Raw genomic sequence first — 27206 nt, 5'->3', positions numbered from 1 at the left:
GAAAATTTGGCCAAGTGTGCTTGCCTTCCCGTGTGGTCGAAAGTTGACTAGAGTGCCCTCCTTTTGATAGGACACATGCTCTCAGGTTCACTGTGGTCAGTAACGGTCCCTGTTGCTTCTCAGCTGTCATCGCCAGGGATCATTTTGTGCTTGGCTGTCCTTAACCATGTGTGTTATCTGCATGGCCCCTGTAGGCATCAGAATTTATGATCCCTAGACTCCGCTGCCAAGACAGTCATAACATTTTTATTAAGGAAGCCATATTGTCATAGTTTATTTTCCCACTCTACTTTCAGTGCTAAGTATAAAGGACTGATGAGTGCCTGACTGAATGGGTCCTCACAGAGATAAATCTGTTCAGACTCTTGGCTTCTGGTTGTGGCTAAATGGACCAGTCTCTGACTCCTCAGGATCTAGGGTGGAGATAGTGGTTTTAATTAAGTAAATCATGTTGATTTCTTTCCCAGGCTGCTTACAGAAATCTCGTCTTCGTGGGAGGGGTGCCAGAAGTATTTTTATCGCTGTCTTGCACGGCACGCCAGGCTTAGTGCAGTCCTGGCAGCTCCCGCCAAGGTAGGATGATAGAGCCTTGGGATTGCAGGGGCTCAGGGACTCCAGTTCTGTTCATCCAGGGCAGCGTCGTCAGACCTGGTCCAGTGATCACAGCCCATTACTGGAAGTGACTGAACTTTCTGCAGTCATTAAACTTACAATATAAATCAATGTAATTTTGTGCTTAATCAGAGAGCATTTTATAATAAGTTCTGTTATTCAACATTTGCTAACAGGACCAAATCCTTAAGAAAAATTACGGAAGAAAAACTTCAAATGGAGAATGCCACCCTCAGATCTTTCCCCCCTGTGAATTGAGAGAAGATCACTGATACCCAATTTTGATGTTAAACTAGTTCTTGTTCATGGAACTTCCATGGAAGCATAATTTGAGATGCACTGCTCCCAGAGGTGGACGTGTCACCTCTAGAGGGCAGCGCACCCAGGCTCCGCACCCCCCCACAACCCGCCCCAGCAGGGGCTCCCCTCCAGGAGCATGGGACCCAGCACTTCCCAGCGGCCCCTCAGCATGGTCTCTTCTCCCCCTGCCAGGAGATGGGTGTGGGCCACATGGAGCGGTGCAAAGGGTTCTCGGCGCATTTGATGAAGGTGCTCATCCGACAGCGGCGCTCCCTGACCACGCTGACCGAGCAATGGATCCTCCTCAGGTATCGCTGACTGGCTGCGTTTGCAGCACGAATCCAGAGTATTATGCGCAGCTCAGAGTTGCTGCACACGCTGCTCCCAACTGTGCAGTGAAGTCTGAGGTCCGAAGGGGCATGTGGGGTTTGCCTTGGCTTGGCCCCTTGCTTTCGGTGGTAATGCCTCTGCCCCCTGGTTTTGGCAGCACCTCTGGGGGATGGTTCGAGGCCGAGTCAGACGGTAAAAATGTTCACAGCTGAACCACACACCTGGGTCTGGAATGAGGATGTCCGTGATTGGCAGTCCGTGTGGGCCGAGGGCAGGGTTGCTTTCATGGCATTGGGTGTCTCAGACTCTGGGCACAGATCAGATGTGAGTCGGCTTTTTGCATCACAGAGTTGCAATTTGCTGAACCAGACACTGGTGCTCCTCAATAGAAAGGGATACTTAAAAGATGAGGACAGGAAGCCTGTCATCATCTGCTGAGTAGATCCCTGGCTGACAGGTAGTATTTCTAGACTGTAATTACTTCAGCTATTTTATTCTCCACTCATAAGAGTTTTATCTAGCAAAGTCTACTACATTTACTAGATTTTTTTTTTAGAACATAGTGGTTGAAATCACTGTGGTGCTGTGACTGTGTTGGATGTGAGAGGCCTGTAAGGGGCAGGCGATAAGCAGCGAGCACCGATGCTTCTGCTACACTGAAGGATGGTTTAAGTACTTTGGAAGGCGTTTGAACAGACTTTTTACTTATCTGGGGCATCCTCTCTTCTTGATTATGTGGAAAAGCCCAAACTTCGTTCAGAAATCAGTGAATTTACTGTTACAAACAGCGCAGTGACACAGTTTAAGGTGCCATGCGTTATCCCCATGGGTTTGTTTCTCTGCACAGGAACCTCCTCAGTTGTGTGCAGGAGATTGACAGCAGGCTGACGGGGCCGCCCGTCTACCCCGTGGCCTTCCCCCCTCAGGACGGGGTGCAGCAGTGGACAGAGAGGCTGCAGCACCTGGCCATGCAGAGCCAGATCCTGCTTGAGCAGCTCTCCTGGCTCCTCCAGTGCTGCCCCAGTGCAGGGCCAGCTGCAGGCCAAGGTGATGCCCAGGCACAGGGTCAGCCTTCTGCCACCTCCCTGGAAGGACCAGAGCTCACCAAGGGGCAGCTTTCTGGAGCGGTGCTGGGCCTGATCCCGTCAGATCGGAGCTACCCATCCCCAGTTCCTGGAAGGCAGCTGCCCTCTGGTTGCCGGATGCGGAAACAGGACCAGCTTTGGCAACAGTCAACTGTGAGATTAACAGAGATGCTGAAAGCCATTAAAACAGTGAAAGCTGATGTTGACAAAATTAGGCAGCAATCTTGTGAGACTCTCTTTCATTCTTGGTGAGTGTACCTGCGTCTTTGCTCTGCCTCTGTGTGCGCGGCGCTTGGTCAGGGTTTAGTGATGGGATGAAATGATGGAAGGGGTTATGCTTCAGTCCTTGGTTTTCCAGTGGACCCTCATAGCACTTTGTGGCACACGTCTAGCTGTAAATCTTTAGATGCAATGAGTTTTAGTGGTGGGAGGGAGGGAGGGAGGGAGTGTGTGTGTGTGTTAGCACCTTCCTTTCAACATTATGGCATTTCTGTTGTTGCAGGAAAGATTTTGAAGTTTGCTCTTCTGGACTGAGTTGCCTGTCCCAGGTGTCAGCTCATTTGCAAGGCCTAGAGTCCTTGTTCATTCTTCCAGGGGTAGAGGGTGAGCAAATAGACCCACAAATGGCATTAGTCAAGAGCCTGGAATATGTAAGAAGAGAGATCAATAAAGCCACAGATGACTTCGCTACTTGGAAGACACATCTGCTTACCCCAGGCAGCCAAGGAGGTGAGGACTATTGTTCAGTAAGGGAGTAAAAGCCCAGTGTAGGAAAGACATCTTACAGATTTAAGTCCAGATTGTCCTAAAGACACATTGTGTTTTGTTCTAGACGTATCTGTCCAGGGTTCCAAGGCAGGGAAGTATAGTTGGAACACATAGCTCTTAACTTCTGTTGCCTCTTTTGTTTGAGAACCTTGCCTCTGGATTGCCATCACGTTGCATACTTTATAGCACATGAGTAAGTAGACAGCACAGGCTCACTGGCTGTTTCAGAAAGTCCTTAGACTGGAAAGCTGCTGGCTAATGTTTGGACTAAGTTGGTGTTCATATATTCCATCTTAACTATTTTCATATTTTTGGCATTCTTTTAGCAAAATTGTTTTAATACAAGACAGTAACCTTATAGGTTTACCTAGGCCTGGAATGTGTCTCTTTCTTCTTTGTACCCAGCACAGCTTGACAGTGGCTCAACCATAGCAGGTGTTTACAAGGTGGCTGTTCGTTAAAATGACAAATGAGGATTGGTAATGATTTCCAGAGGCACTGAAACAATGACTGAGTTTTTAAAACTTTGTTCTGCACCACGTTACTTTACTAGGAAACCAAATGCTAGATGAAGGGTTTGTGGAGGATTTTTCGGAGCAAATGGAAACTGCCATCCGGGCCCTCCTTTGTGCCATCCAAAACTTAGCAGAAAGAAATAGTAAAAAAACAGAGGAGAACACTCACCAAACAGGACCACAAGAAGACGGTATGTCTGAGATCAGGAAAATACTAGTTTCTTACTTGATTTAATTTTTATTTTATTTTATTTTTTTGTTTGTTTTTGTTTTTTTGTGGTACGTGGGCCTCTCACTGTTGTGGCCTCTCCCGTTGTGGAGCACAGGCTCCGGACGCGCAGGCTCAGCGGCCATGGCTCATGGGCCTAGCCACTCCACGGCATGCGGGATCTTCCCGGACCGGGGCACGAACCCGTGTCCCCTGCATCGGCAGGAGGACTCTCAACCACTGCGCCACCAGGGAAGCCCTAATTTTTATTTTGATGATCTTTTTTTGTGGCTAAATATTGAAGGCCAGATGTGGGAAATGATTATTGGATGAATGGAGATGAAAAGTTTGTTTTCTGTTATTTACCATGTCATTCTCTTCCATGAATGAAAGAGGCAGCAGGCTTTGAGAGACTGCAGTCAGGACATCTAACAAAACTCTTAGAGGATGACTTCTGGGCCGATGTGAGCACTTTGCATGTGCAGAAAATAATTTCCGCTGTCTCTGAGCTCTTGGAGAGGCTGAAATCGTCTGGCGAGGATGGCACAGCAGCGAAGCACACGGTAACCAGTGGTTCCTTACAGGCTTCTTGCTGTCCAGGTGGGCTGAGCAGAGGCAGAGGGGGTTTCACCTCGCTCCATGTGGTGGTCCCAAAGCAGGCCTCCTCGGCAGAATCACTAAGAATCTCTTGATGTCTTTATACATGTAAACCTCACTGACAAACTTTGGAAAGCTTAGGGCTTGCTGACTAAGGATTACAGTTGTAAGACGCATAGGTGCAAAAATGCTGCCAATCCAGAATATCCATTATCTTGGGGTTCTTTCACATCCTAATCACATACTTCTGGGATTTGATGTGAATGGTGGATGTTGCCGCCATAACTAAGGCTTAATGGCCGCACTATGCAAACACCTGTCCCTTCACAATAAGCCAGAAGAGGATGACGTTATCTCCCTAAGTCCAGAGAGGCAACTTATTTTTGAGGACTTGTGTGTTATTCTGTAGTATTGCCTCCAGTGCCAACTTTGATTCCCAGTAGAATTTGTATATAAACATATTTTTTAAACACCAAACAACCTTGTTAACTAACTGAGACTTAAGTGACTAAGAATTTAAAGTGTAGTGTTGTGAGGGTTTGTGTAAATGAGATCTCAGTGAGCAGGTGTTATGTACGTGTGTGTAAACAAAATGTACCATTAGTGACCTTTAATACATTCACAAGGTGGTACAACCGCTGTCACTACCTGGTCACCCCAGAGGAGACCTGGTGTGAGCAGCCTTTCTGATCTGTTTTGCCCCCAGTTCTTCACCCAGTCCTGCCGCTTGTTGGTGCGCCTGGTGCCCATGCTCTCCAGGTACTCAGACCTCGTCCTCTTCTTCCTGACCGTGTCTTTGGCAACTCACCGCAGCACTGCAAAGCTGCTCTCTGTGCTTGCCCAGATCTTTACGGAACTTGCCCAGAAGGTAAGGACTGTTTACATGGAGCACCACGGGGAAGCAGGTACCCATGTATTCCATACCCGTTAGTGTTTGGTTTGATGGGATTTTATTTTGGGCCTTCACAAATAGCAGGAGGTGATTGGCTCTCTCTGTGGAATTTTTAATATTTATATATTTATATAATATATATATATTATATTTATATTATATATATTATATATATATATATTCATATATATATATATATGTTTTTGTAGGTGGAAAGCATTCTCTCAAAGGTATTAAGACAATTACAAAATACAATTTTTTTTCCCTTGGCTGCACAGCTTGTGGGATCCTAGTTCCCTGACCAGGGATTGAACCCAGGCCCTTGGCAGTGAAGCACAGAGTCCTAACCACTGGACCACCAGGGAATTCTCACTCTCCCTGTGGATTTTTTTACTGCTTTGTCTGGCCTCCTTTTACTAATCCTTTTTCCACTAAAGGTTTGGAACCTGAAGGTCTCTCACTGGGGAGCTCCCTAGACTCCACAGTCTGTCTAAAGGCTGCTGCTTTCTGTTCACACCCTTCTTTCCTGGTCTCCAATTTGAAATCTTCTGATAACTCTGAGCTAGGCTTGTAGGACAGATGAATCCTTAAGGCTGTTAAGTTTTTGGTCGTTTATACTAACGCATGCTGAAATGGTAACGGGGCTCTTAATGTTAGGAGGGGCGTCTTTAATAGGGAAGTCATTCATTGATTCAGCCATGTACCCAGTGCTGTGAAAATCACTGGAGTTATAGAGATTGTAGACCCTACCCTTGGAATTCAGGAGCTGCAGTCAGAACTAACAGGCCCAGCCTGGCGTGCTCAGTCCAGTCACAAGGGTATCCAGTTCTGGGACTCAGAGTGAGTGAGTCACTTAGCCTCAGTTTCCTCATTTTACAAATGAGATTTGCATTTTTGTGAGAATCACCTTCAACTAAGTATATAGTTTTTTGTTTTTGTTTTTGTTTTGTCCCTAGTATTTTAAGATCTTTTCTGAATCTTAGTATAGGTGAGATGCACTTGAGGAAGATAGGAATTTACAAACTGAAGGTGAGGTCTAGGCTTCTTGTGAACAGTGAAGAGTTCTTAGTTCTCAGTATCTGGAATACTGGAAATGGTTTAAAAAAAATGGGAGCAAGCCCGTGCCTTGTAGCTAGAGGATAAGTACGTACATTTGTTGAGTAATGGATAAATGAATGCCTCTCAGATTTGCCCCCTCTATCTGATGGGCACTGAGCCAGTCTTACATCCCATCACTTCTTGGAGGAAACACTTGCACGTAGAAGACAGTGGCAGGACAGTGTATGTTGAGGGTGCCCTGAGATTTGGGTTAGCTACGTTTGTCCACTTGCACCATTTCTCTTGTCTGACAAGTTCTAGAATGACCGTGGGCTGTCAGACCTCTGTGTGTTTGGGGGTAGCAGTGTGGGGTAGAAGTGGTTTTGATGAAAGCAAAGTGTTGGGAGCTCAGTGGCTGTCCCAGCTGCAGCCACTGTAGTAACATGACCTGCAGAAGGACATCCTGAATCTCCTTCCTTTATGGTTGATTCTGCCTGCATCTAAACATATTTCTTTAAAATAGTATATCTCACTGTCTTAACCAAAATGTATTTTTCAATCGACTTTCTAAGAATACATGCCCTGAAGGTGAGTTTGCCTTTCCATTCATTTAAATGTCCGAATTGTGTTCCTGTCCTCTCTGAGGAGTGCTCAGGGAACTTGAAAGTAGGTTAGACACAGTGCTAAGATAATAGATTTAGGGGAATTCCCTGGTGGTCCAGGACTCCGAGCTTCCACTGCAGTGGGGACACAGGTTCAATCCCTGGTCGGGGAACTAAGGTCCCGCGTGCTACATGGCGAGGCCAAAAAAAAAAAAAGATAATAGATCTTGGTTGTGATTAAAGCACTTAATCCATAGGAAGCTAGTTCTGTGTAAATAAGTCACAATCAGTGTTTGTTGGTCTTGGAACTTGGTCTTGTTAGTTGACAGCTTATTTGTAATACATTCTCGTCCTTAGATTGGCAAATATCTTGATAGCTTGTACTTTCTCTGATAAAATTTCTGATTGAGAGCCATTATTTTCTTCGTTTTCTGTTCACTTTTGTCCCACACACTAGTAGTTGATATTTGGTTTTGGGCTATTTTCTTTTTTCTTTCTTTTTTTTTTCTTTTTCGTGGTACGCGGGCCTCTCGCTGTTGTGGCCTCTCCCGGTGCGGAGCACAGGCTCCGGACACGCAGGCCCAGCCGCTCCGTGGCATGTGGGATCTTCCCGGACCGGGGCACGAACCCATGTCCCCTGCATCGGCAGGCGGACTCTCAACCACTGCGCCACCAGGGAAGCCCTGGGCTATTTTCTGACATGAAATACAGTTTTATTAACTCTTCACAAGTCTTGCTGTGTCTGACCTTGTTCTTAACTCTAGACCCCATTGCCATGCTGGGTGCCAGGGTGCCAGGTGCCTTGGCAGCAGACAGCCCAGGCCAGATACAGCACGGTCCCTGAGAGTGACAGATTTACTTCAAGAGCTGAAGGGGAAGGCATGTTTTTTTGTGTTGTAATTAACATGACTTTATTTGAGGAGCATCACACAAAATTTTCTTCAATGAAAGGAAATTAAATCTCTCACTTGTAGCATCTGCTTTCAAGTTGCTGTATCTCTGGGGTTACATGTCTTCTCTCTTTCTTTTCAGGCTTGCTAATTTGAGAAGTAAAGAAGGACAAAACCCCTTTGGGATTTAGACACTGAGAGTTTCTGTGCCACACCCCGCCCCATAACTTGCTCCTTAAATACCGTCCTAATGTATACCTCATTCAAATTTTTGTCTTAGCAAATGACAAATTACTACATGCCAGAGGCCTCCACAAAGTCTCAAAACCTTGTATATTAAATCTGATTCAAGCTTTGAAACTGCATAATAACTGTTGTCACCAACAGAAGTCTACTGTAGTTCAATCAGATTTAAAATACTGAGCTAGAAAAGAATTAATCATTTATTTACAGTATTTTCTCCTGCAGCAGGACTGGAAATCCCTTCTTTATTGCTTTTTTTTTTACCTAACTTTCACTCTTTTTATTTTTGAGGGATTTTGCTTGCCCAAAGAATTTATGGAAGATTCAGCGGGAGAGGGAGCGACTGAGTTCCATGACTATGAGGGAGGTGGCATTGGAGAAGGCGAGGGCGTGAAGGATGTGAGTGACCAGATAGAAAATGAAGAACAGGTACGTCTTCACAGGCATGAAGTATGTATATAGTTTACAGAAGCTCACTCCTTTTTCACTATTTAAATTACATATATACATGGTTTTTCTACTAGGTTAATGGTTTTCAAACTGTGATCTAGGCACCTAAGAATACTGGAGCTTAGGGAGTGGATGTAAATTAAAAGCTTAAAGACCACAGAAAGGAACTTTTGCAGCGCAGCCATTGGTTGTAGCTATAATTTGGGAGGGAAATGATTAAAAAATTTTTTATTTTAAATGGGGAAACTTTTGCTGATGACTTCTAAGAGAGCATTTTTGGTAGTGGTTCATTTAGGGATAAAAAGCTTGGCTATTTTAAGTGATAATTGCATTAAACAACAATGCCAGTGTTTGCTGTTAATAGGATTTATTGTTGTATGTCTTTAAGACATGGTGAAATTTTTAAAATCTATATCCTTTTTTATTTGGAATCAAGAATGCTTTTGAAATATTTAGATGCTTTGGACTAAGATTGTTGTGTTGCTTTTTTAAATTCCAATCTCATTTGGGACCATTTTTTTAAACACACTACTTTTATTTGGATTAATCAACCATGACTTGAAGAAAGAAGAGGTAGTGGAATTACTTTTTATCACTTATATTCTAAATTTAGAGCACTGCGTAAATTTCTGTTTAAGGTATGGTTATACTTATTAAAAATAAAGGAACAAACCAATCCAAGCTTCCTCTCTTCCTTTGAAGGGAAAATTGGAAACATAAAAAAAACAAAAGAGTAATGCTAGCGTTTATGTGGCATAGCTCTCATGTACATTATGTGTGTGGATATATATACACAGATAACATACACATTATTGTTATTTTGGCCTTTATCCGCATTTCTCAAATTTAACTTAATTAGCACATAGTACTTTGTTAATGGAAAAATAAAGGAAAAAGTAAACCTAACAGAAAAGTACAAATCCAATGTAAAAATCATTAAGTGGGATAGAAAGCTATCAAAACAGTTCGGCAGTATCTAATAAATTTTAAATTGTGTGTGTTCTTTGACCTAGGAATTCCATGTTTTCTTGTACAAATGCTAATAAGGGCCCAAGATAATAAATATGTGTATAATGGAGTGTGTTTATACAAGGATGCTCACTACAGCATTATTTATACTGGTGAAAATTATGAATTATTTAAATTATATTATTCATGCAGAACGATACTATAATTAAACACAATGAGATAGGTTTATAAGTGACAACATGGAAATATATCTAGGAGACATTTTTTAACTTAAATAAAAAAGCAGATGGCAAAACAGTTTGTCAAGCATAATCCCTTTTTGTTGAAGAAGATGCAGGAGGCTGGTATTGGTACACCCCATCTATATTTCTAAGTATCTGTTGGTGTACTTACGGATAAAAGTATGTGCCAGAACATCACCAGTGGTAATTTCTTTGGGAGTTTTGGAGGATGGTGGTGCTGGAGGAACTTTACTCTTTCTGTTTTGCCTAGAAATTTTTTTTTTTTTTTTGCGGTACGCAGGCCCCTCACTGTTGTGGCCTCTCCCGTTGCGGAGCACAGGCTCCGGACGCGCAGGCTCAGCGGCCATGGCTCACGGGCCCAGCCGCTCCACGGCATGTGGGATCTTCCCGGACTGGGGCACGAACCCGTGCCCCCTGCATCGGCAGGTGGACTCTCAACCACTGCGCCACCAGGGAAGCCCTTGCTTAGCAATTTTTTTTTTTTTTTTTTTTTTTTTTTTTTTTTTTTTTTTTTTTTTTTTTGCGTTATGTGGGCCTCTCACTGTTGTGGCCTCTCCCGTTGCGGAGCACAGGCTCCGGACGCACAGGCCCAGCGGCCATGGCTCACGGGCCCAGCCGCTCCGCGGCACGTGGGATCTTCCCAGACCGGGGCACGAACCCGTGTCCCCTGCATCGGCAGGCGGACTCTCAACCACTGCGCCACCAGGGAAGCCCAATTGCTTAGCAATTTTTAAGTGAGATTTTATTACTTTTGTATCTTAAAAAAAAGAACTTTAAAAATTCAGCTATAATGAAACATAACAATGTGAATCTTTTGCCCCAAATATAGTGTAGATTATGTAGGAATATATAGTTTAAGGAAAAGTGAAGAAAATTACATTCACTGGCGAGGGATAAATTAGGAGTTTGGGATTAACAGACACACATTACTGTATATAAAATAGGTAAACAACAAGGACCGACTGTATACCATAGGGAACTATATTAAATATCTTGTAATAACCTACAATGGAAAAGAATCTGAAAAAGTGTGTTTGTATATGTATATATAACTGAATCACTTTGCTGTACACCTGAAACTAACACAACATTGTAAATCAACTATACTTCAATAAAAAAATAAAATAAAAAGGAAGGTAGTAGGGGGAAAGATTACATTCACAGTTGGGTAATGTCTGTGAGAGATCAAAGTGACAAAACAGATATTAAATTTATGGGCAATGTAATAAGACTGATGAACTTTCTTTTACCCTACAGAGAATGCATAGTCTTTTTTAATATGTATGGATTAAAAAAAAAAATTCAGGGAAATTCCCTGGCGGTCCAATGGTTAGGACTCTGTGTTTCCACTGCAGGTGGCCCAGGTTCAGTCCCTGGTCGGGAGACTAAGATCCCACAAGCTGCCCGGCTTGGCAAAAAAACAAACAAACACTTCTCATGGAGAAAACCTCAACAAAATTCTATATTCTCTAACAAAAAATGTAATAAAACCGGAAATTAATTACAGAAATGTTAAAGCAAGTCACAAATTATGTGTATTTTCTCTCCCCAGAGATAATTTTATACCATTAATCTTGGCATTTATATATTCTATTTAGAGCTGAATAAACATTAGTAATGTTACAGTGTGCATTTATGTTTCTATAATGCTTTTTGATATAGGCAGAAGATACATTTCAGAAGGGTCAAGAAAAGGATAAAGAGGATCCTGACTCAAAATCAGACATTAAGGGCGAGGATAATGCCATTGAGATGTCAGAAGACTTTGATGGGAAAATGCATGATGGGGAGCTTGAAGAACAAGGTTTGAGATGATCTGTCACTTCATTCTTATTCTTGAAAAATAAATATTTTATACAGGAAATTACGTATTTCCAATAAGGAGCCTATTATACTCTTTTGGAACAAGTTGGTTACTCTGCATAACTGCAGGTGGAAACATCAGTGTATGCCTGTGCCATCCCCACCTCCGGTCAGAAGTCTCTAGTCCATTTTGGAGATTCTGCTCTTGAGTAAGCGGAGACGCTGACTCTGATGTTCTGGCTGCCTCGTGTGCCAGATCAGTGACTTCGTAGTGTCCTTCAGGGAAATCTAGAAGAGCAAGGAGATGATCCCTAGCAGAGCTTGGCTCTCAGCTCAAGTTAAATTGTTCTGGGGAGGTTGGTTTTTTTTTTTTGTTTTTTTTTTTTGGTGCGGTGTGTGGGCCTCTCACTGTTGTGGCCTCTCCCGTTGCGGAGCGCAGGCTCAGCGGCCATGGCTCACGGGCCGAGCCGCTCCGCGGCATGTGGGATCTTCCTGGACCGGGGCACGAACGCGTGTCCCCTGCATCGGCAGGCGGACTCTCAACCACTGCGCCACCAGGGAAGTCCTAGGTTGTTTTTTAATATATTTTTTTTTCTGATTACAAAATTAGTAGACATTTGTTGTAGATGATTTGGAACAAAAATGCAGAAACCAAATCGATACCCTTTAGGCCTACCACCCAAATCACTTAATCAGTTTTGGGTTATTTCCATTTCTTGCATGTATATATATAGACGCAGAGACCATAAGTGGTTCTATAGTCTGCTTTTTTCATTTAACTTATGAACATTACATGTCATTGAAAATTATTTGATAATAAGATTTCTTACAGCACATTATCATCTGTTGTGTTTGAACCACAATTCAACTGTTGCCCTCAATTTCTGTCCAAAGTTTAATCTGAAATACAGTGTCTTACTTTAAGTGAATGCCTTGCAGAAATGATACCTGACCTCAGAGTAGAAGAATGTATGCATGCCTAAGTAGCGTTTAAGGGTATAACCTTTGTCAAAGTAGACCTTGAACGAAGACAAAGGCAAGAAAATTCTGGTTAATTGAGCTAGACACATGATTTGAGATGTTGGGTAAAATCATTGACATAGAGTATGTTGGAGACAGGGAGGAACCTTGGGAATTTCGTAGTCCCGCCTCATCATTTCCCAGGTAAGAAAGCAAAACCCCGTGAGGTTGCTGAAGTCCCATAATGAACACTCTCCCAGCACCAGAACTAGACATCCTGACAGCTGTTCCACCACCCTCCTCACAGTCTGTCGACACAACACGTCACAGACCTCCTTCCTCCTCCAAACAGTCTGCAAAACGCAGTAGGACTACTTCAGGAGATCTAAAGCATCTCCTCTAGGGTGTTCTGTAGAAACGGGCAGTAAATCCCAGGTCGGACCCTTGCCCGGCCCTTGCCTCTCCTGCATGCACAGGAACAGATCCATTTGGGGATCTGCCGAACTCAGCTCAGCGCCTTCTTCCCTTTCAGAAGAGGAGGATGAGAAATCAGATAGTGAGGGTGGAGACCTGGACAAACAGATGGGCGATCTGAATGGTGAGGAAGCTGACAAACTAGATGAGAGGCTTTGGGGTGATGACGACGGTGAGGAAGATGAGGAGGAAGAAGACAGTAAAACTGAAGAAACAGGACCAGGAATGGATGAGGTAATTAAAAGATTCCCTCCATCCCATAGTCCCTGGGTTGAGAGGAGGCAGTCTTCCTCCCAAATACCACTCCCTGCTGTTCACTGCTCATCCTTTTCTGGCTTGGTTTTTCTTCTTCTGTTTCTTCCATCTCTGTTTCTTCTTTTTCCTCTGCTATCTAGGTTATCGATTGTCTTTACGGCTAAAAGAGTAGCCTGACCGGCATGTTCACGACAACTCCCCACCCCTGCTGTTCACACATCTGCCCTCACTGCTGCCATCCGGGCAGACCTGCACGTTCCCTCCAGGATGACATATGCCCTGTCGGCTGGATGTTTCCATAGGGTTGGCCCAATATGTGTCTAAGAGCTGCGTTAGGTAGGGTCACCCTATGTGAAAGCAGTTGTTCAGATTGAGAGCGAGGATTTTTGTGTTTTTTCTTCCTCTGGTATTTAGGAAGATCCTGAACTTGTTGCTAAAGATGACAACTTGGATGCTGGGAAGTCAAGCAGAGATAAAACCCAGCAAGATAAGAAGGAAGAAAAGGAAGAAGCAGAAGCTGATGATGGGCAAGGCCAAGATAAAATTAATGAACAAATAGATGAGGTAATGAGGATTCAGAACCAACCTGCTCTCCTGACTCAAGGCCAGGGCCACTGCAACACACAGCTCCTGGGGTGTCTCAAGACATTTTTTTCCTGCTTATCATTTGCTTTCCCATTGCCTCATAAGGGAATGTGTAACAGAGCGTCTTAACCGGACATAAAATATCTAACTATTGGTTACCGATGAGGTGGTCTTCATGCTGTTTGGACTCGTGCTGTAGTTTGGAAGCTAAAACCTGTGGTCCTTTTCTGTATTTCTTCCCATAAAGTTCCGTGTCCTGTTTGAGATTAAGTAACGCAGCACCTCTTATCAGTGGAGAATGTGCACTGAAAGTGAAACTTGAAATTCCAACATGAAAATTCAAAGAATATTGGTAAAATTCTAATGTGTACTGGTAATTTTAGGGAAGAGACACTGTATTCTCTCAGCATAACTACAGTTGACCCTTGAGCAATGTAGGCGTTGGGGGCACTGACCATCTGCAGGGTTGGAAATCTGTGTGTAACTTTACAGCTGGCCCTCTACATCCGCGGGTCCCACCAGCCACGGATCTGTGTGGCACTGTAGCACGTATTTATTGAAAAAAACGTGCATAAGTGGTCCATGTAAGTGGACCCACACAGTTCAGACCTGTGTTGTTCAAGAGTCAACTGTGCTTTGAGCTGATTATATGTGAATGCTACACTTTTTTTTTTTTTTTTTTTTTTTGCGGTGCGCGGGCCTCTCACCACTGTGGCCTCTCCCGTTGCGGAGCAACAGGCTCCTGACACGCAGGTTCAGCGGCCACGGCCCACAGGCCCAGCCGCTCCACGGCATGTGGGATCCTCCTGGACCAGGGCACGAACCCGTGTCCCCTGCATCGGCAGGCGGACTCTCCACCACTGCGCCACCAGGGAAGCCCCTGAATGCTACACTTTTTAAAAGTTCATTTTTATTTATATTTTCCTGTTCTCTCCGTTGTCCAAAGAGGGAATATGATGAGAACGAGGTGGACCCTTACCATGGCAATCAGGAAAAGCTGCCCGAACCTGAGGCTTTGGACCTTTCAGATGACTTGGACCTAGACAGTGAAGACAAGGATGGTGATGGGGACACAGACAGCGAAGACGGAGGTGTGTCTTTCGAAACCTAAAGAGCCCGTTGGAAGTCATTGAAACTGAGCAGTAACAGATTTCTCTTCAGGCCAGTGTCATGGCCAGGTCATTATCGTGTCTGGTCAGCACAATTCCAGTTTGATAAAATTCCTTGCTTTTTCTTTGTTTCTCCTCTAGGTAGACCTAAAGCTTGTAAACAAGCAGGTCTCTGTCACTCCTGTCATCTCCTATCCTGTGTTTCAGTGCTGCTGTCCCAGGCGGTCCTGTCACACACAGCTCCATCGCCCCACAGTGTCACCATGTGCCCCGTCTCATGGGTTGATGTAAACACCATGCAGTCCAGGTAGAGCCAGGCCTCTCATGGAGCCCAGTCACAGCTTTCCTGGGAAAGTTGTTGATTGTTGTGCGTATGTTGTGTGTTTAGTCTGAAATATGAAATCACCATGGGGAGTGAAATGGAATAATCCCAAAAGAAATCACTTGGCATGGCAGTACTTTAGCGCCTCTGTCACCCACTGTTCAACCCGAGTGTGACTCCTTAGGGGTGCTGTCTAGTATCGGAAGCTTGTGTACACGGTGCCGCTGAAATAGCCCCCGTCGTGGTGGGTAACCAGATGAAAGGTGGCGCCAGCGAGGCTCTGCTTCTTAGTGAATCAGTTACATATGTAGAAAGCTATTAAAAACACTGTATTGGAAAAAAAAGAGCAAGTTACAAAAGAATTAATGAGAGGTACCATTTAGGTGGAAATGTAATACAAGAACCAGTACTATATATTGTTTATGGATACATCAAATATACGAACACATAGAAAGGAATAATGTACAGTAACTTCAGGTTATGAGCTCTGAGGAAGTAGGAAGGGCAAAGGCATCCAGAATCCAGACAGCTGTGTCCAGAACCATTTATTTCTTAAAAATGAGTGACAAGTTTGATAGACTTGTGGTAACACATTAACATCTGTTAAATCTAGGAGGTGAGTATATGGCTCAAATTTAAATGCATTTCTCACGTTTAAGGTATTTGGTAATTCGTGCCTAGGACAGTCTTCGCTCTGTGAATCTCTAGTTTACTTTTTTTTAATAAATTTATTTTATTTTTATTTTTTGGCTGTGTTGGGTCTTTGTTGCTGTGCCTGGGCTTTCTCTGGTTGCGGTGAGCGGGGGCTGCTCTTCGTTGCAGTACACAGGCTTCTCATTGCAGTGGCTTCTCTTGTTGCAGAGCACGGGCTCTAGGCACATGGGCTTCAGGAGTTGTGGCACGTGGGCTCAGTAGTTGTGGCTCGCGGGCTCTAAAGCGCAGGCTCAGTAGTTGTGGCGCACGGGCTTAGTTGCTCTGCAGCATGTGGGATCTTCCCAGACCAGGGCTCAAACCTGTGTCCCCTGCATTGGCAGGCACCACCCGGGAAGCCCTCTAGTTTACTTTTTAAATGTAATATAAGCTGCTGCTTCTAAGGCATTTCCATTAACTTACAATTTTGGAATCTTACTTCAACCTTAAATTCAACAACCAAGCATAAAATTAAAATCCACTGAGAATCTAATAAGCCATTTGCCCTAGAAAAATATCCAGGCTCGTTTTAAGCTACTGAGTATATAAACTAAGAAGCAATTACTATTAAAAATTTTTTTTTTAAGTTTTATACAGTTCTTTCCGTTTACAGTTACTACAAAGTATTGGCTCTATTCCCCATGTTGTATAATACATCCTTGAGCCTGTCTTACACCTGATAGTTTGTACCTCCCACTCTCCCACCCCCAATACACATGCACACACCCCCGCACATGCACACAGACACACACACACAGACACACAGACACACACACACAGGTAACCACTAGTTCTCTCTGTGAATCTGAAGAAGCAATTATTTTAAAGAATTATTTGCTAACAAAATAACTGATTTCTGAAGTGCCCAAAGTATAGAAAAGCTCTTTTAAATAAACAAAATGTTTAAATAAGATTGTTCCCATTTGAATATATGTTGTATTTTCTGTGTATGGTAAAGAATGATGTCTACCAATTATTCCCAGTGATAACTGAAAATTAGACTGGCATTTCCTATCTGTTCTAAAATATTCCTATTGTTGTGGTGGCTTTTAGGATTTTTTAGTGGATTACTTATTCTTTAATGAAATGCACCATCTAAACAGTTGTATGCAATATGTAAGTACGGTTAAGAGCAGACATAGGCAAAATTTTTCTGTGAAGGGTCGGTCAGATAATAAACATACAGTCTTTGCAGGTCATAAGCTGCAGCAGAGTTGCAAATACTTAGTTCTGCTCTTACAGTGTGAAAGCAGCCGTAGGTAATACAGAATGGATGGGGTAAACACATAGGTAAATGGTTGGTGCAGCTGTGTTCCTATAAAACTTGTGGAGAAATTTGCAGAAATATGTGGATGGCCAGATTTGGCCCAAGGACCATAGTTTGCCAACTCCTGGTTCGAGAATAATAATAAGACACTTGTGTAACTACATCCCATCTTAAGAAATCACATTGTTTGGTATTTAAATTCTGTGTTCCTTCTTTTGGTTTCATCTGTCCAGAAGAGAATCCTTTGGAAATTAAAGAGAAACCAATGGATACTGTAGAAGCAGGTCATGAAGCCGAAGACATAAACGAAGAGACTGAGGCTGACCAGAATGAAGGCCAGGGTCAGCACGAGCCTGAGGGAGGCTCCAGTGAAGATGACCAGGAGGAGGGGGAGGAAGAGATGGACACAGGAGCTGCCGACCAAGACAAGGATGTTGCCCAGCATCCTGAAGAGAACGCAGAGGAGGAGCAGCAGTCTTTGGAGGACAAGGACGCCAGTGAGGAAAGTGCAGAGAAGGACGTCCCTGTTGACCAAGGTCTCCAGCCTCAGGTATCATGGCGGGTCTGGCTTGTCTTCGATTAAAAATAATGGTGATGAGAAAAAATTACCTTCTTCCCACTGGAATCTCTCTTAGGCTACTTTGCCGAGCAGGTTTATGTTTCTGTTTAAGACCCGCTTTGGCCGATCCCCTCCCTGCAGACTCCCCTTGGTGAGGGGGGCCCCCCACCTCATCTTCCTCCTCCAGAGCAGGTAATGCTGTGTTTGATTTCCCTGCAGATGCAGGAAAAAGAGGAAGAAGGGGAGAACTCTGACATGGAGCAGCAGGTTCCAGAGGCTACGGAGAGGAAGGAGCACGACTCCTGCGGGCAGACGGGCTTGGAGAGCGAGCAGAGCGAGCATGCCGTGGAGCTGGCGGGGGCCGCGCCCGAGAAGGAGCAGGGGAAGGAGGTGAAGGGCCCTCTCTGCCTCGCCCGCTGCCCCTGGGAGGGCCTCTTCTCCCTGTCCGAAACCAAGTTCTGTTTAGCAGTAGTTGGTTCGTGTGTGATGTTTATCTGTGGTTGACATCTAACATATCATCTCCCGTTCATTAAGAAAGTGGTCGTACACCTATTTTTATATGCCCCCTGGAACAAATCCCAGAATACTTTTACACACTTTATTTAAGTGATGTGCTCAATGAGAAAAAGTTATTAGAGTGTAGTTCTCTGTGGGAGAACCAAGTTCAAATTATATTTTAGAAAGCTCCTAAGGAAAGAAGCGTTGACTTGAGACTTCACACAGTGGTATGGCTCTAGTATGTAGTAGGGCTTCCCTTTTCCTCGCTGTTCACCAGGCTTCTAAACATTAATTTCAAATGGAAAGTACCTCTTCATTCCTTGACATAGGGTGAGGTGTCTTTTGTGGCCCAGTTGGGGCACTGGCAGCCTGGAAGGAGCCCTGGAAGTTGGAGGGCCTGCTACTCAGAGGTTTCTCTGGACAACTCCCTTGGCCTCTCTGCACCCCTACTTTCTCAGCAATAATTACAACGGTTTATATTTCTCATCCCCCTTCCAAACCATTTACTGAGCACCCATTAGGTACTGAGCATTTCATTACTTTAGCAAGTCTTCATCATGGCCCTATAAGATAGATATTATTGTTCTTTGTATGTTCTCCATTTTATTTTTTATTTTATTTATTTATTTATTTTTTTGGTACGTGGGCCTCTCACTGTTGTGGCCTCTCCCGTTGCGGAGCACAGGCTCGCTCCGGACGCGCAGGCTCAGCGGCCACGGCTCACGGGCCCAGCCGCTCCGCGGCATGTGGGATCTTCCCGGACTGGGGCACAAACCCGTGTCCCCTGCATCGGCAGGCGGACTCTCAACCACTGCGCCACCAGGGAAGTCCCTATTTTTTATTTTTTAAGAACATTTTTCTTTTTCTTTTCTTTTATTTAGTTTTGGCTGCGTTGGGTCTTCGTTGCTCTGCACGGGCTTTCTCTAGTTGCAGCGAGTGGGGGCTACTTTTCGTTGTGCGCATGCTTCTCATTGCAGTGGCTTCTCTTGTTGTAGAGTTGTGGCACATGGGCTCAGTAGTTGTGGCACATGGGCTCAGTAGTTGTGGCTCTTGGGCTCTAGAGAGTAGGCTCAGTAGTTGTGGTGCACGAGCTTAGTTGCTCCACGGCATGTGGGATCTTCCTGGACCAGGGATCGAACCCATGTCCTCTGCATTGGCAGGCGGATTCTTAACCACTGCCCCACCAGGGAAGTCCCTATGTTCTCCATTTTATATCCAAGTTAAATAAGCCCCAGTAAAGTTAAATGACAATCTCCAGAGTACTCAGCTGGTTGGTGATGAAGCCTGGTTTCAAATCGAGGTCTGTCCCACCTTCAGAGTAAGCCATTACCTCCCGTAGAGAAGGAACTAACGAAGTCCCGCAAGAGGGTAACAGACTCAGGTCTAGATGCTCTCGTTTCTGCCCACAGGCCAAGCCTTAGTCATGGGTGAGTTCCAGAGCAGACAGGCAGGTATGGTCACAGTTGTCCCTTGGGGTCCAAGAAGGATTGATTCCAAGACACCCCTGGATACCCAAATCCGAGGCTGCTCAAGTCCCTTATGTAAACTAGCGCAGTGCAGTGGGCCCTCCGTGTCCCCGGATATAGAGTGCCAACTGCATGTGACTGTGAGATGAGAATGGTGAGAGGAGTTGTGCACAGTGCAGTCGATAACCAGATGCTTGCACAGCTTCCTCCACCTCATTCTTTGTGGCTTGGATTTCACAGGAACACGGCAGTGGAGCTGCGGATGCAAACCAGGCAGAAGGCCATGAATCCAACTTCATCGCCCGGTTGGCCTCTCAGAAAAACACCAGGAAAAACACACAGGTCTCTATCACTCTCTCTATCACTCTTCACCTAAACTTAGGTGAAGGCTGCATGTAAAATGATGTTCTAAATGTAATGGTTTAAAAAAAAAAAACTACCAAATTCCCAGCCTTTGCTGTCTCACCATGATGTCAGCCTTGGCGAGCAGACCAGGACCGTGGGGCTTTCCCAGCTGGGGCTTCTTCCCTGTGTGGGGACGCACACACACACACACACAGACACACAGACACACGCACACACAGACACACACACATACACGCACACAGAGACACAGACATGCGTGCACACACACAGACGCATGCACGTGCACGCACCCTTATCCTGTTAAGTTCTTATTATGGAGCCTAAAAACCAGGTGTTCTGTGTTGTTGCCAAGGACTAACCAGTCTTACTCTGTTCACTGTCCATTCTCTTTTTTGTTTTATTTTTAAATTTTTTAAAATTTAATTAGATTTATTTATTTTGGCTGCACTGCATGGCTTGCAGGATCTTATTTCCCCAACCAGGGATTGAACCCAGGCCCCAGCAGTGAAAGCGACGAGTCCTAACCACTGGACTGGCAGGGAATTCCCTCTTTTGTGTTTTAAAAATAAGGTTTTTTAAAATGGGGTATTATTCATGCATGTGATACAAAATTAGTATATAGAAACCAGTCCCCTAAAAAGCTTCCATTTTATTCTTGTCCTCAAGCCACCCAAGGGACTATGCTCAGAGCATATTGGTGCTGCCAGTCTTGTCTTCTTTCTAAGAGACTTTCTGCATATGTAGTATAGGTATGGATGTTTGTGTGTGTGCACCTCCCTGTGTGAGAGTGTTTCTTTGCCTCTTTGCCTTTGTTTCAGGTATAAAAGTATATCATAGAGATTGCTCTGTATATGTATTTAGAGATCTTCCTATTAACAGCTTCACTGAAATCCACTCTTGTATGGTACACCTGGTTAACTTAATCAGCCCCCTGAGGGTAAACATTATGATTATTTTTACTCTTTTTGCCATTACAGACAAGGTTCTGATGAATTTCCTCATATTTCCCACAGAGTTTTAAGAGGAAACCTGGGCAGGCCGACAACGAACGCTCCATGGGTGACCACAATGAGCGTGTGCACAAGAGGCTGAGGACTGTGGACACGGACAACCACACTGAGCAGGGCCCGGCCCAGTCCCAGGCCCAGGCCGAGGACGCGGAAGCATTTGAGCACATTAAACAGGGTAGCGAGCCCTATGATGTACAGACCTACGGTACGACGCAGGGAAGGCTTCTCCTTTGCTCCCTGAGCTCTGTGAGCGCTTATGCTGTGTGCCCGCCAGGTGTTCTTACAAGTCATCTTAGGAGGGAGGGGAAATGGCTTTTTAAACTAGTTTCCTTCTAATTAGAACTGTGCAGAAATACAATTTGTTTTGGATATAAAGATATCTGTAGCCAAGTGCAGGGTTTCAGTGCTCAGGGTTCTGGGTCTGGTGTAAGCCTTTTAAATATCTTTGGTAATGGTTGGCCGTATCCAAACCCAGCACTGATCTCAGGGATTCTGAGTAGCGGACATTTCTTCATAATCACCCGGCAGTGGTAGGAGCTGTGAACTTGAAATATGTGTTTCAAGAAAGGAGAGAGGACTTCCCTGGTTGGCACAGTGGTTGAGAATCTGCCTGCCAACGCAGGGGCACGGGTTCGAGGCCTGGTCCGGGAAGATCCCACATGCCACGGAGCAACTAAGCCCGTGCACCACAACTACTGAGCCTGCGCTCTAGAGCCCGCGAGCCACAACTACTGAAGCCCGTGTGCCTAGAGCCTGTGCTCCGCAACACGAGAAGCCACCACAGTGAGAAGCACATGCACCGTTACAAAGAGTAGTCCCCGCTCACCACAACTAGAGGAAGCCCGCACGCAGCAATGAAGACCCAGCGCAGCCATAAATAAACAAGGAGAAAAAAGATCTCAGCATAGAAAGGGAGTAGTCAGTCGTCACTCCGTCTCCGCTTCAAGTTCTCCTGGTAACTTGTCACTGTTTCGTTCCTAACATGCAAGCTGGTGTTGCTAATGTGTACTATGAGGATGGTACAACAAGACTGCTCTGCTGTGGATTACTGTTTTCTCTCCCTGTCCCCACTTTGAAGAAAAATGAAGCAATACCAGTGATGGCTGCCATGCGTGGAGCTTTTACCTTGTGCCCAGCACCGTTATGAGCCTTTGCGGCATGACCATGGAGTTCCTCTAACAGTCTTTACCAGCTAGGATTTCTCCATTTTATAGATCAGCACACTGAGGCCGAAGATATTTAAGAACTGGTCCAAGATCACGATGCTGGGATTCCCATGCTGATCTTTCTGTGCCCCGTATTGTTATACTTTATCACTACAGTTTTTCCACCCGTAACTTGGCAATGAGGATGGTTCCATTAGCTGCTCTGAGTCACGTGCCTGGCGTGTTTATTCTGGTTCAGTCTCTGGCCATAGCAATAAAAACCCAGCTAAACATCCAACTCTATGGTCACATGTATAGTTACACTGTATCCTTGAAGCTTCTGGCCGGGGGGCGTGGCGGGGAGTGTTAAGCACTTACATCAGTAGGTCACAGACAAGCCAAGTACTGTGTCCAAGCCACATAACCAGTCAGTGGCAGAATCTTGGAAACTACGAATGACCAAAAGCACACCCACTTGTGATGGCTTTGTCTGCAGAGAGCTGACTTTTTCATGTGTGTGCACTTGGCAGATGTGGCTAGCACGGAGCAGCAGCAGTCCGCAAAGGACCCCAGCAAGGCTTGGGAAGAGGAGGAGACAGAGGACGCCTCCGTGGGCACAGGGGAGCAAGAGGAGCTCTGCGCAATAGACATGGAGCAGCTGGAGTCAGAGGAGGCCAGGTCGGGGCGCACAGCCGGGCCAGGTGAGTCCTGCAGTGAGCACACCCTCCTGCCTAAGCTGACTCACAGAAGCCATTTCTCTGGTGCTGCAGTCGCGCTTGGTCAGTTCTTTCCCCATCCTAACCCATGGCTTAGAGATTCATTTGCCCATAATGATTTCCCTGTACATATTTCATTTGGGAGTAGGAAGGTAGAAGGTGTTACAGGACGCTGTCCTTCACGGACACCCTTGAAACTTGAGTTGCAGACAAAATCCCAGCAGTCTTTATTATTTTTTTTATCTTATTTATTTTTAAAATTTATTTATTTATTTTTGGCTGCATTGGGTCTTCGTTACTGTGCGCGGGCTTTCTCTAGTTGCAGCAAGTGGGGGCTACTCTTTCGTTGTGGTGCGCAGGCTTCTCACTGTGGTGGCTTCTCTTGTTGCGGAGCACGGGCTCTAGAGCGCAGGCTCAGTAGTTGTGGCGCACAGGCTTAGTTGCTCCGCGGCATGTGGGGTCTTCCCAGACCAGGGCTCAAACCCGTGTCCCCTGCATTGGCAGGCGGATTCTTAACCACTGCACCACCAGCAAAGCCCAACCCAGCGGTCTTTTTTAAATATGTAGAAGAAAACAGAATAGTACACATACTCCAGTATGACCAGAAGATATATTCTTTTTTTCCCCTTTCTTATTTATTTATTTGGTTGCACCAGGTCTTAGTTGTGGCAGGTGGGCTCCTTAGTTGCGGCTCACTGGCTCCTTAGTTGTGGCACGCATCTGGGATCGAATTCCTTGACCAGGGGTTGAACCCGGGCCCCCTGCACTGGGAACACAGAGTCTTATCCACTGTGCCAGCAAGGAAGTCCCCCAGAAGATATATTCTTGAGTATTAGAGAAACAAGATTTTTAATTATATGTATACTATATATACTTATATGTATAAGTATACTATATTTAAACATTTTATTTAAAGAAATAGGGGAAATGCATGTGAGAAGGTAACAAAACTTCTTACATACAGTTCCATTTCATAGCTGACCAAGTGCTATTACAAGGCTGTTTTTTTTGTTGTTGTTGTTAATTCATTCAACACATGAAAAAATAGCTTTATCAGCAATGGTATAAGTGCAAATTCAAAAGAACTTGCTAAATTCAAAAACTTTTCCTTCTGCTTTCGTCTTCTCAGGGGCGTTAGAACTGCTGACTGCCCGGCTGTTACAGGACAGTGGGAAAGGCATAGCTCTGTGATTAGACCTTCCTAGATTCAAATCCAGACTTTCTCTTACTTACTTACTTTATAGGTTGAGGCAAATTATTTGTCTTCTTTGTCTCAGCTTCCTCATCTATAAAATGGAGCGATGATGTTATTTTAGTTTTTGGTTCTGTCAGAGTTCTGCATGCACATAGTTTATTTATTTGCATGGACATAGTTTAATGGATCACACGGTTCTGTGAGGCTTGTCAGGGTAAAACAGTCTCCCCCCACTTCCACCTCCCAGAACAGCTGCCTTCCATATCAGGGTGGGGAGAGGGGGAAGTTGAGGGAGAGAGAATTGGCAGACTGTGTCAGAGAGAAAGGACACGTGGAGCCACCGGGGAGTGAATGAGTGAAGTCTGAGTAATTGTTAGGATTGACACGTGACTGTGAAGGCTGAGTCTTCATGTTGACATTGTGGTGTGAGAACAGGCTTTGAAGAGATGGAGATGGAGACCCAAACTGTTAACACAGAGGAAGACCAAGACCCCAGGACAGACACACCCCACAGGGAGACAGAGAATGAGAAACCAGAGAGAAGCCGAGATTCGACCATTCATACAGCCCATCAGTTCCTTGTGGACACAATTTTCCAGGTACTAAAACTTACACAAATTACTACTTCAATAAGTTGACAAAACGTAATTATAAGTTGCTTTTAAACAGCTTAAGACATGTTTGTCTTAAAAACTTTATATAGCATCTGGTTGTTTTGGGGTATCATATCCTTATCAGTCTTTTAAGGAGTACTGTTGGTACGACGTGGTCTCTGAGCAGATAACACACTTCTAACGGTTAATCCCAGGGTCACCGTGGGTGGTCTGTGTCCTGACTTGGCCACGATGGTGGGTCTTGTCCTCGGACCTCTGGCTCTCACATCTCCTCCTCTCACATCCACCAGCCTTGTGTGAGGAGCCTGCAGGACAGTTAAGTTTATGTTGGTTAAGTAGGAAGAATCGTTGGCTTAATGCCTGCATTTAGGAAGAGCCAGTTAACTGAGTTGTTTTCCCTAATTCTTTGACTTAATTACAGTCTAGATTAATTAAAGAATATTTCCATTATTGATATCTTCCTGGGTACTTTGTTTGTTTTACTGGGATGGATTTATTAAATGTTAAAATTTCCTTTATCCATTTTGCCTCTACATAATGGGAAGGAGAAGAATGGTTGTCTGGCGTCTTAATTGTGCCATTAAATTTGCTCAAGTTTTGCATCTCAGGGGGAGTTCATACTGCAGGGAATAAGGCAACCAGGTATAGTGAGTTGGTGATTCCAACCTGGGTCTCCTCTATCCGTGGCTTTTCCCTCTTAGCCCTTCTTAAAAGATGCCAATGAACTAAGACAGGAGCTGGAGAGACAGCTGAAAACATGGCAGCCACACGAATCTGGAAACCCAGAAGAAGTAAGTCACTGGTCTTTTTATAAAATATCTTGACTTTTGTTTTTTAAGGTACAGGAAATCCAATTACTTTGGTCAAAGCGACCGAGTATATGGAGAATATAATTATAATTCTGAAGCCTACATCTGTCCATTGTTTTCTGCCTGCTTTGCCACTAGATCTGTAGCTTAATTAAAACAGAGAGAAACTGGTGTGTTTAATTCTTTAACTTCCATTGCTCAATCTGTAATGGACGTAATAGACGTGACAGTGGTTGAAACATGGGGCAAAAGTCTATACTGTGTCACTCTCTGAATAGGCCACCTGGAACACTGCCAGCTGATATGGCAGTGTAGATTAACCAGATGTTTCCTTTTCAATGACCTTGCATCCTAAATTTACTAATATTTACTAAATATACATTATTTTAATTTTGTATCTCTTATCATTATTCTCACCACATGTATGTATTGACTGCTCTGCCATAATTGGCAAAAAAAAAAAAAAAAACTAACCATGGAGCTTTATATTCAGGAAATAAGCACACTGCTGAGTGTTACTTGAGAGGTTTGCACTCGTCACTTTTGTTTTTGAAACATGAGCCTGAGAGACCATGATTAAGTGGCTGGATCTCCTGGCACCAAAACTACCCATCACAGCTCCCTCTCCATATGAAGGGTACACGTTATATACTCCTCATAGGTGATGTGAATAAGGCATTGATTTGGTCATGAATTCCAGTATTTTATTACCTTGCTTTCTCATTGGAACTGCAAGTTGTGGCTTTGGTGGAAGAGGAGACATTTTATTTATTTACTTTTAATTTATTTATTATTTTAAAATTTTATTTATTTATTTATTTATGGCTGCATTGGGTCTTCGTTGCTGGGCGTGGGCTTTCTCTAGTTGCAGCGAGCAGGGGCTACTCTTTGTTGCAGTGCGCGGGCTTCTCATTGTGGTGGCTTCTCTTGTTGAGGAGCACGGGCTGTAGGCACACGGGCTTCAGTAGTTGTGGCTCTCGGGCTCAGTAGTTATGGCTTGCGGGCTCTAGAGCGCAGGCTCAGTAGCTGTGGCGCACGGGCTTAGTTGCTCCATGGCAAGTGGGATCTTCCCGGACCAGGGCTCGAACCCATGTCCCCAGCACTGGCAGGCGGACTCTTAACCACTGCGCCACCAGGGAAGCCCAGGAGGAGACATTTTAAACCGGGTGAATCAGATAGCAGCTTGACAAGAGAAGCAGGTTGTTTTCTACTGCTTTGCTTCAGGCCTTCATCTTGCTGTAATGACTTTGGTTGGCTCCAGCCTTCTAAGGGTAACTTACATGTTGTTGCTCTTGTCACAGGAGAAGGCAGCAGTGGAGATGTGGCAGAGTTACCTGGTCTTAACGGCACCTCTTTCACAGCAGCTGTGTGAACAGCTTCGTCTCATATTAGAGCCTACCCAGGCTGCCAAACTGAAGTAAGTCTTCTCCATTGGATGCACTCATGGTGCCCTGGAAAGGTGGCAGTGTCACCTTTTCTGCTGAGCTTATTAGCACGTAACAGCTATGGTGCTGGCGTCTAGGTTGCCACTTGTGCTGCACAGGCTCTAGTATGGCGTTCCTCACCTTGTTGCCATTTTATCATCTCTACCACAGAAGTTTCTGTGAAGTTCAGTATGAATG

The 27206-nt window shown here is 44.7% G+C and overlaps 1 protein-coding gene across 2 annotated transcripts in view; it reads left to right on the top strand.

Moving 5' to 3' along the window:
• The window catches only part of MDN1 (midasin AAA ATPase 1), a gene marked incomplete at both ends in the record, with an annotated part of 158020 nt that overhangs the window by 124766 nt on the left and 6048 nt on the right, over positions 1-27206 (top strand). Inside the window, 20 exons of one of the 2 annotated variants that reach the window (XM_079716367.1) lie at positions 468-573; positions 1105-1220; positions 2090-2575; positions 2830-3056; positions 3649-3801; positions 4218-4381; positions 5122-5283; positions 8372-8509; positions 11404-11545; positions 13037-13212; positions 13648-13797; positions 14765-14909; positions 17440-17756; positions 17991-18155; positions 19970-20071; positions 21109-21310; positions 22781-22951; positions 24597-24760; positions 25477-25566; positions 26886-27001. In XM_079716367.1, coding sequence (XP_079572493.1) covers positions 468-573; positions 1105-1220; positions 2090-2575; positions 2830-3056; positions 3649-3801; positions 4218-4381; positions 5122-5283; positions 8372-8509; positions 11404-11545; positions 13037-13212; positions 13648-13797; positions 14765-14909; positions 17440-17756; positions 17991-18155; positions 19970-20071; positions 21109-21310; positions 22781-22951; positions 24597-24760; positions 25477-25566; positions 26886-27001 — 3492 coding nt within the window. Of the gene's footprint in view, positions 1-467; positions 574-1104; positions 1221-2089; positions 2576-2829; positions 3057-3648; positions 3802-4211; positions 4382-5121; positions 5284-8371; positions 8510-11403; positions 11546-13036; positions 13213-13647; positions 13798-14764; positions 14910-17439; positions 17757-17984; positions 18156-19969; positions 20072-21108; positions 21311-22780; positions 22952-24596; positions 24761-25476; positions 25567-26885; positions 27002-27206 lie in introns of both variants that reach the window. The other variant, XM_079716366.1, reaches the window with a different exon arrangement.

Source organism: Hyperoodon ampullatus, assembly GCF_949752795.1.
Source record: "Hyperoodon ampullatus genome assembly, chromosome: 12".
NCBI lineage: Eukaryota > Metazoa > Chordata > Mammalia > Artiodactyla > Ziphiidae > Hyperoodon > Hyperoodon ampullatus.
The sequence above is the reverse complement of the archived record's forward strand: the minus strand, read 5'-3'. Positions and strand labels throughout refer to the sequence as shown.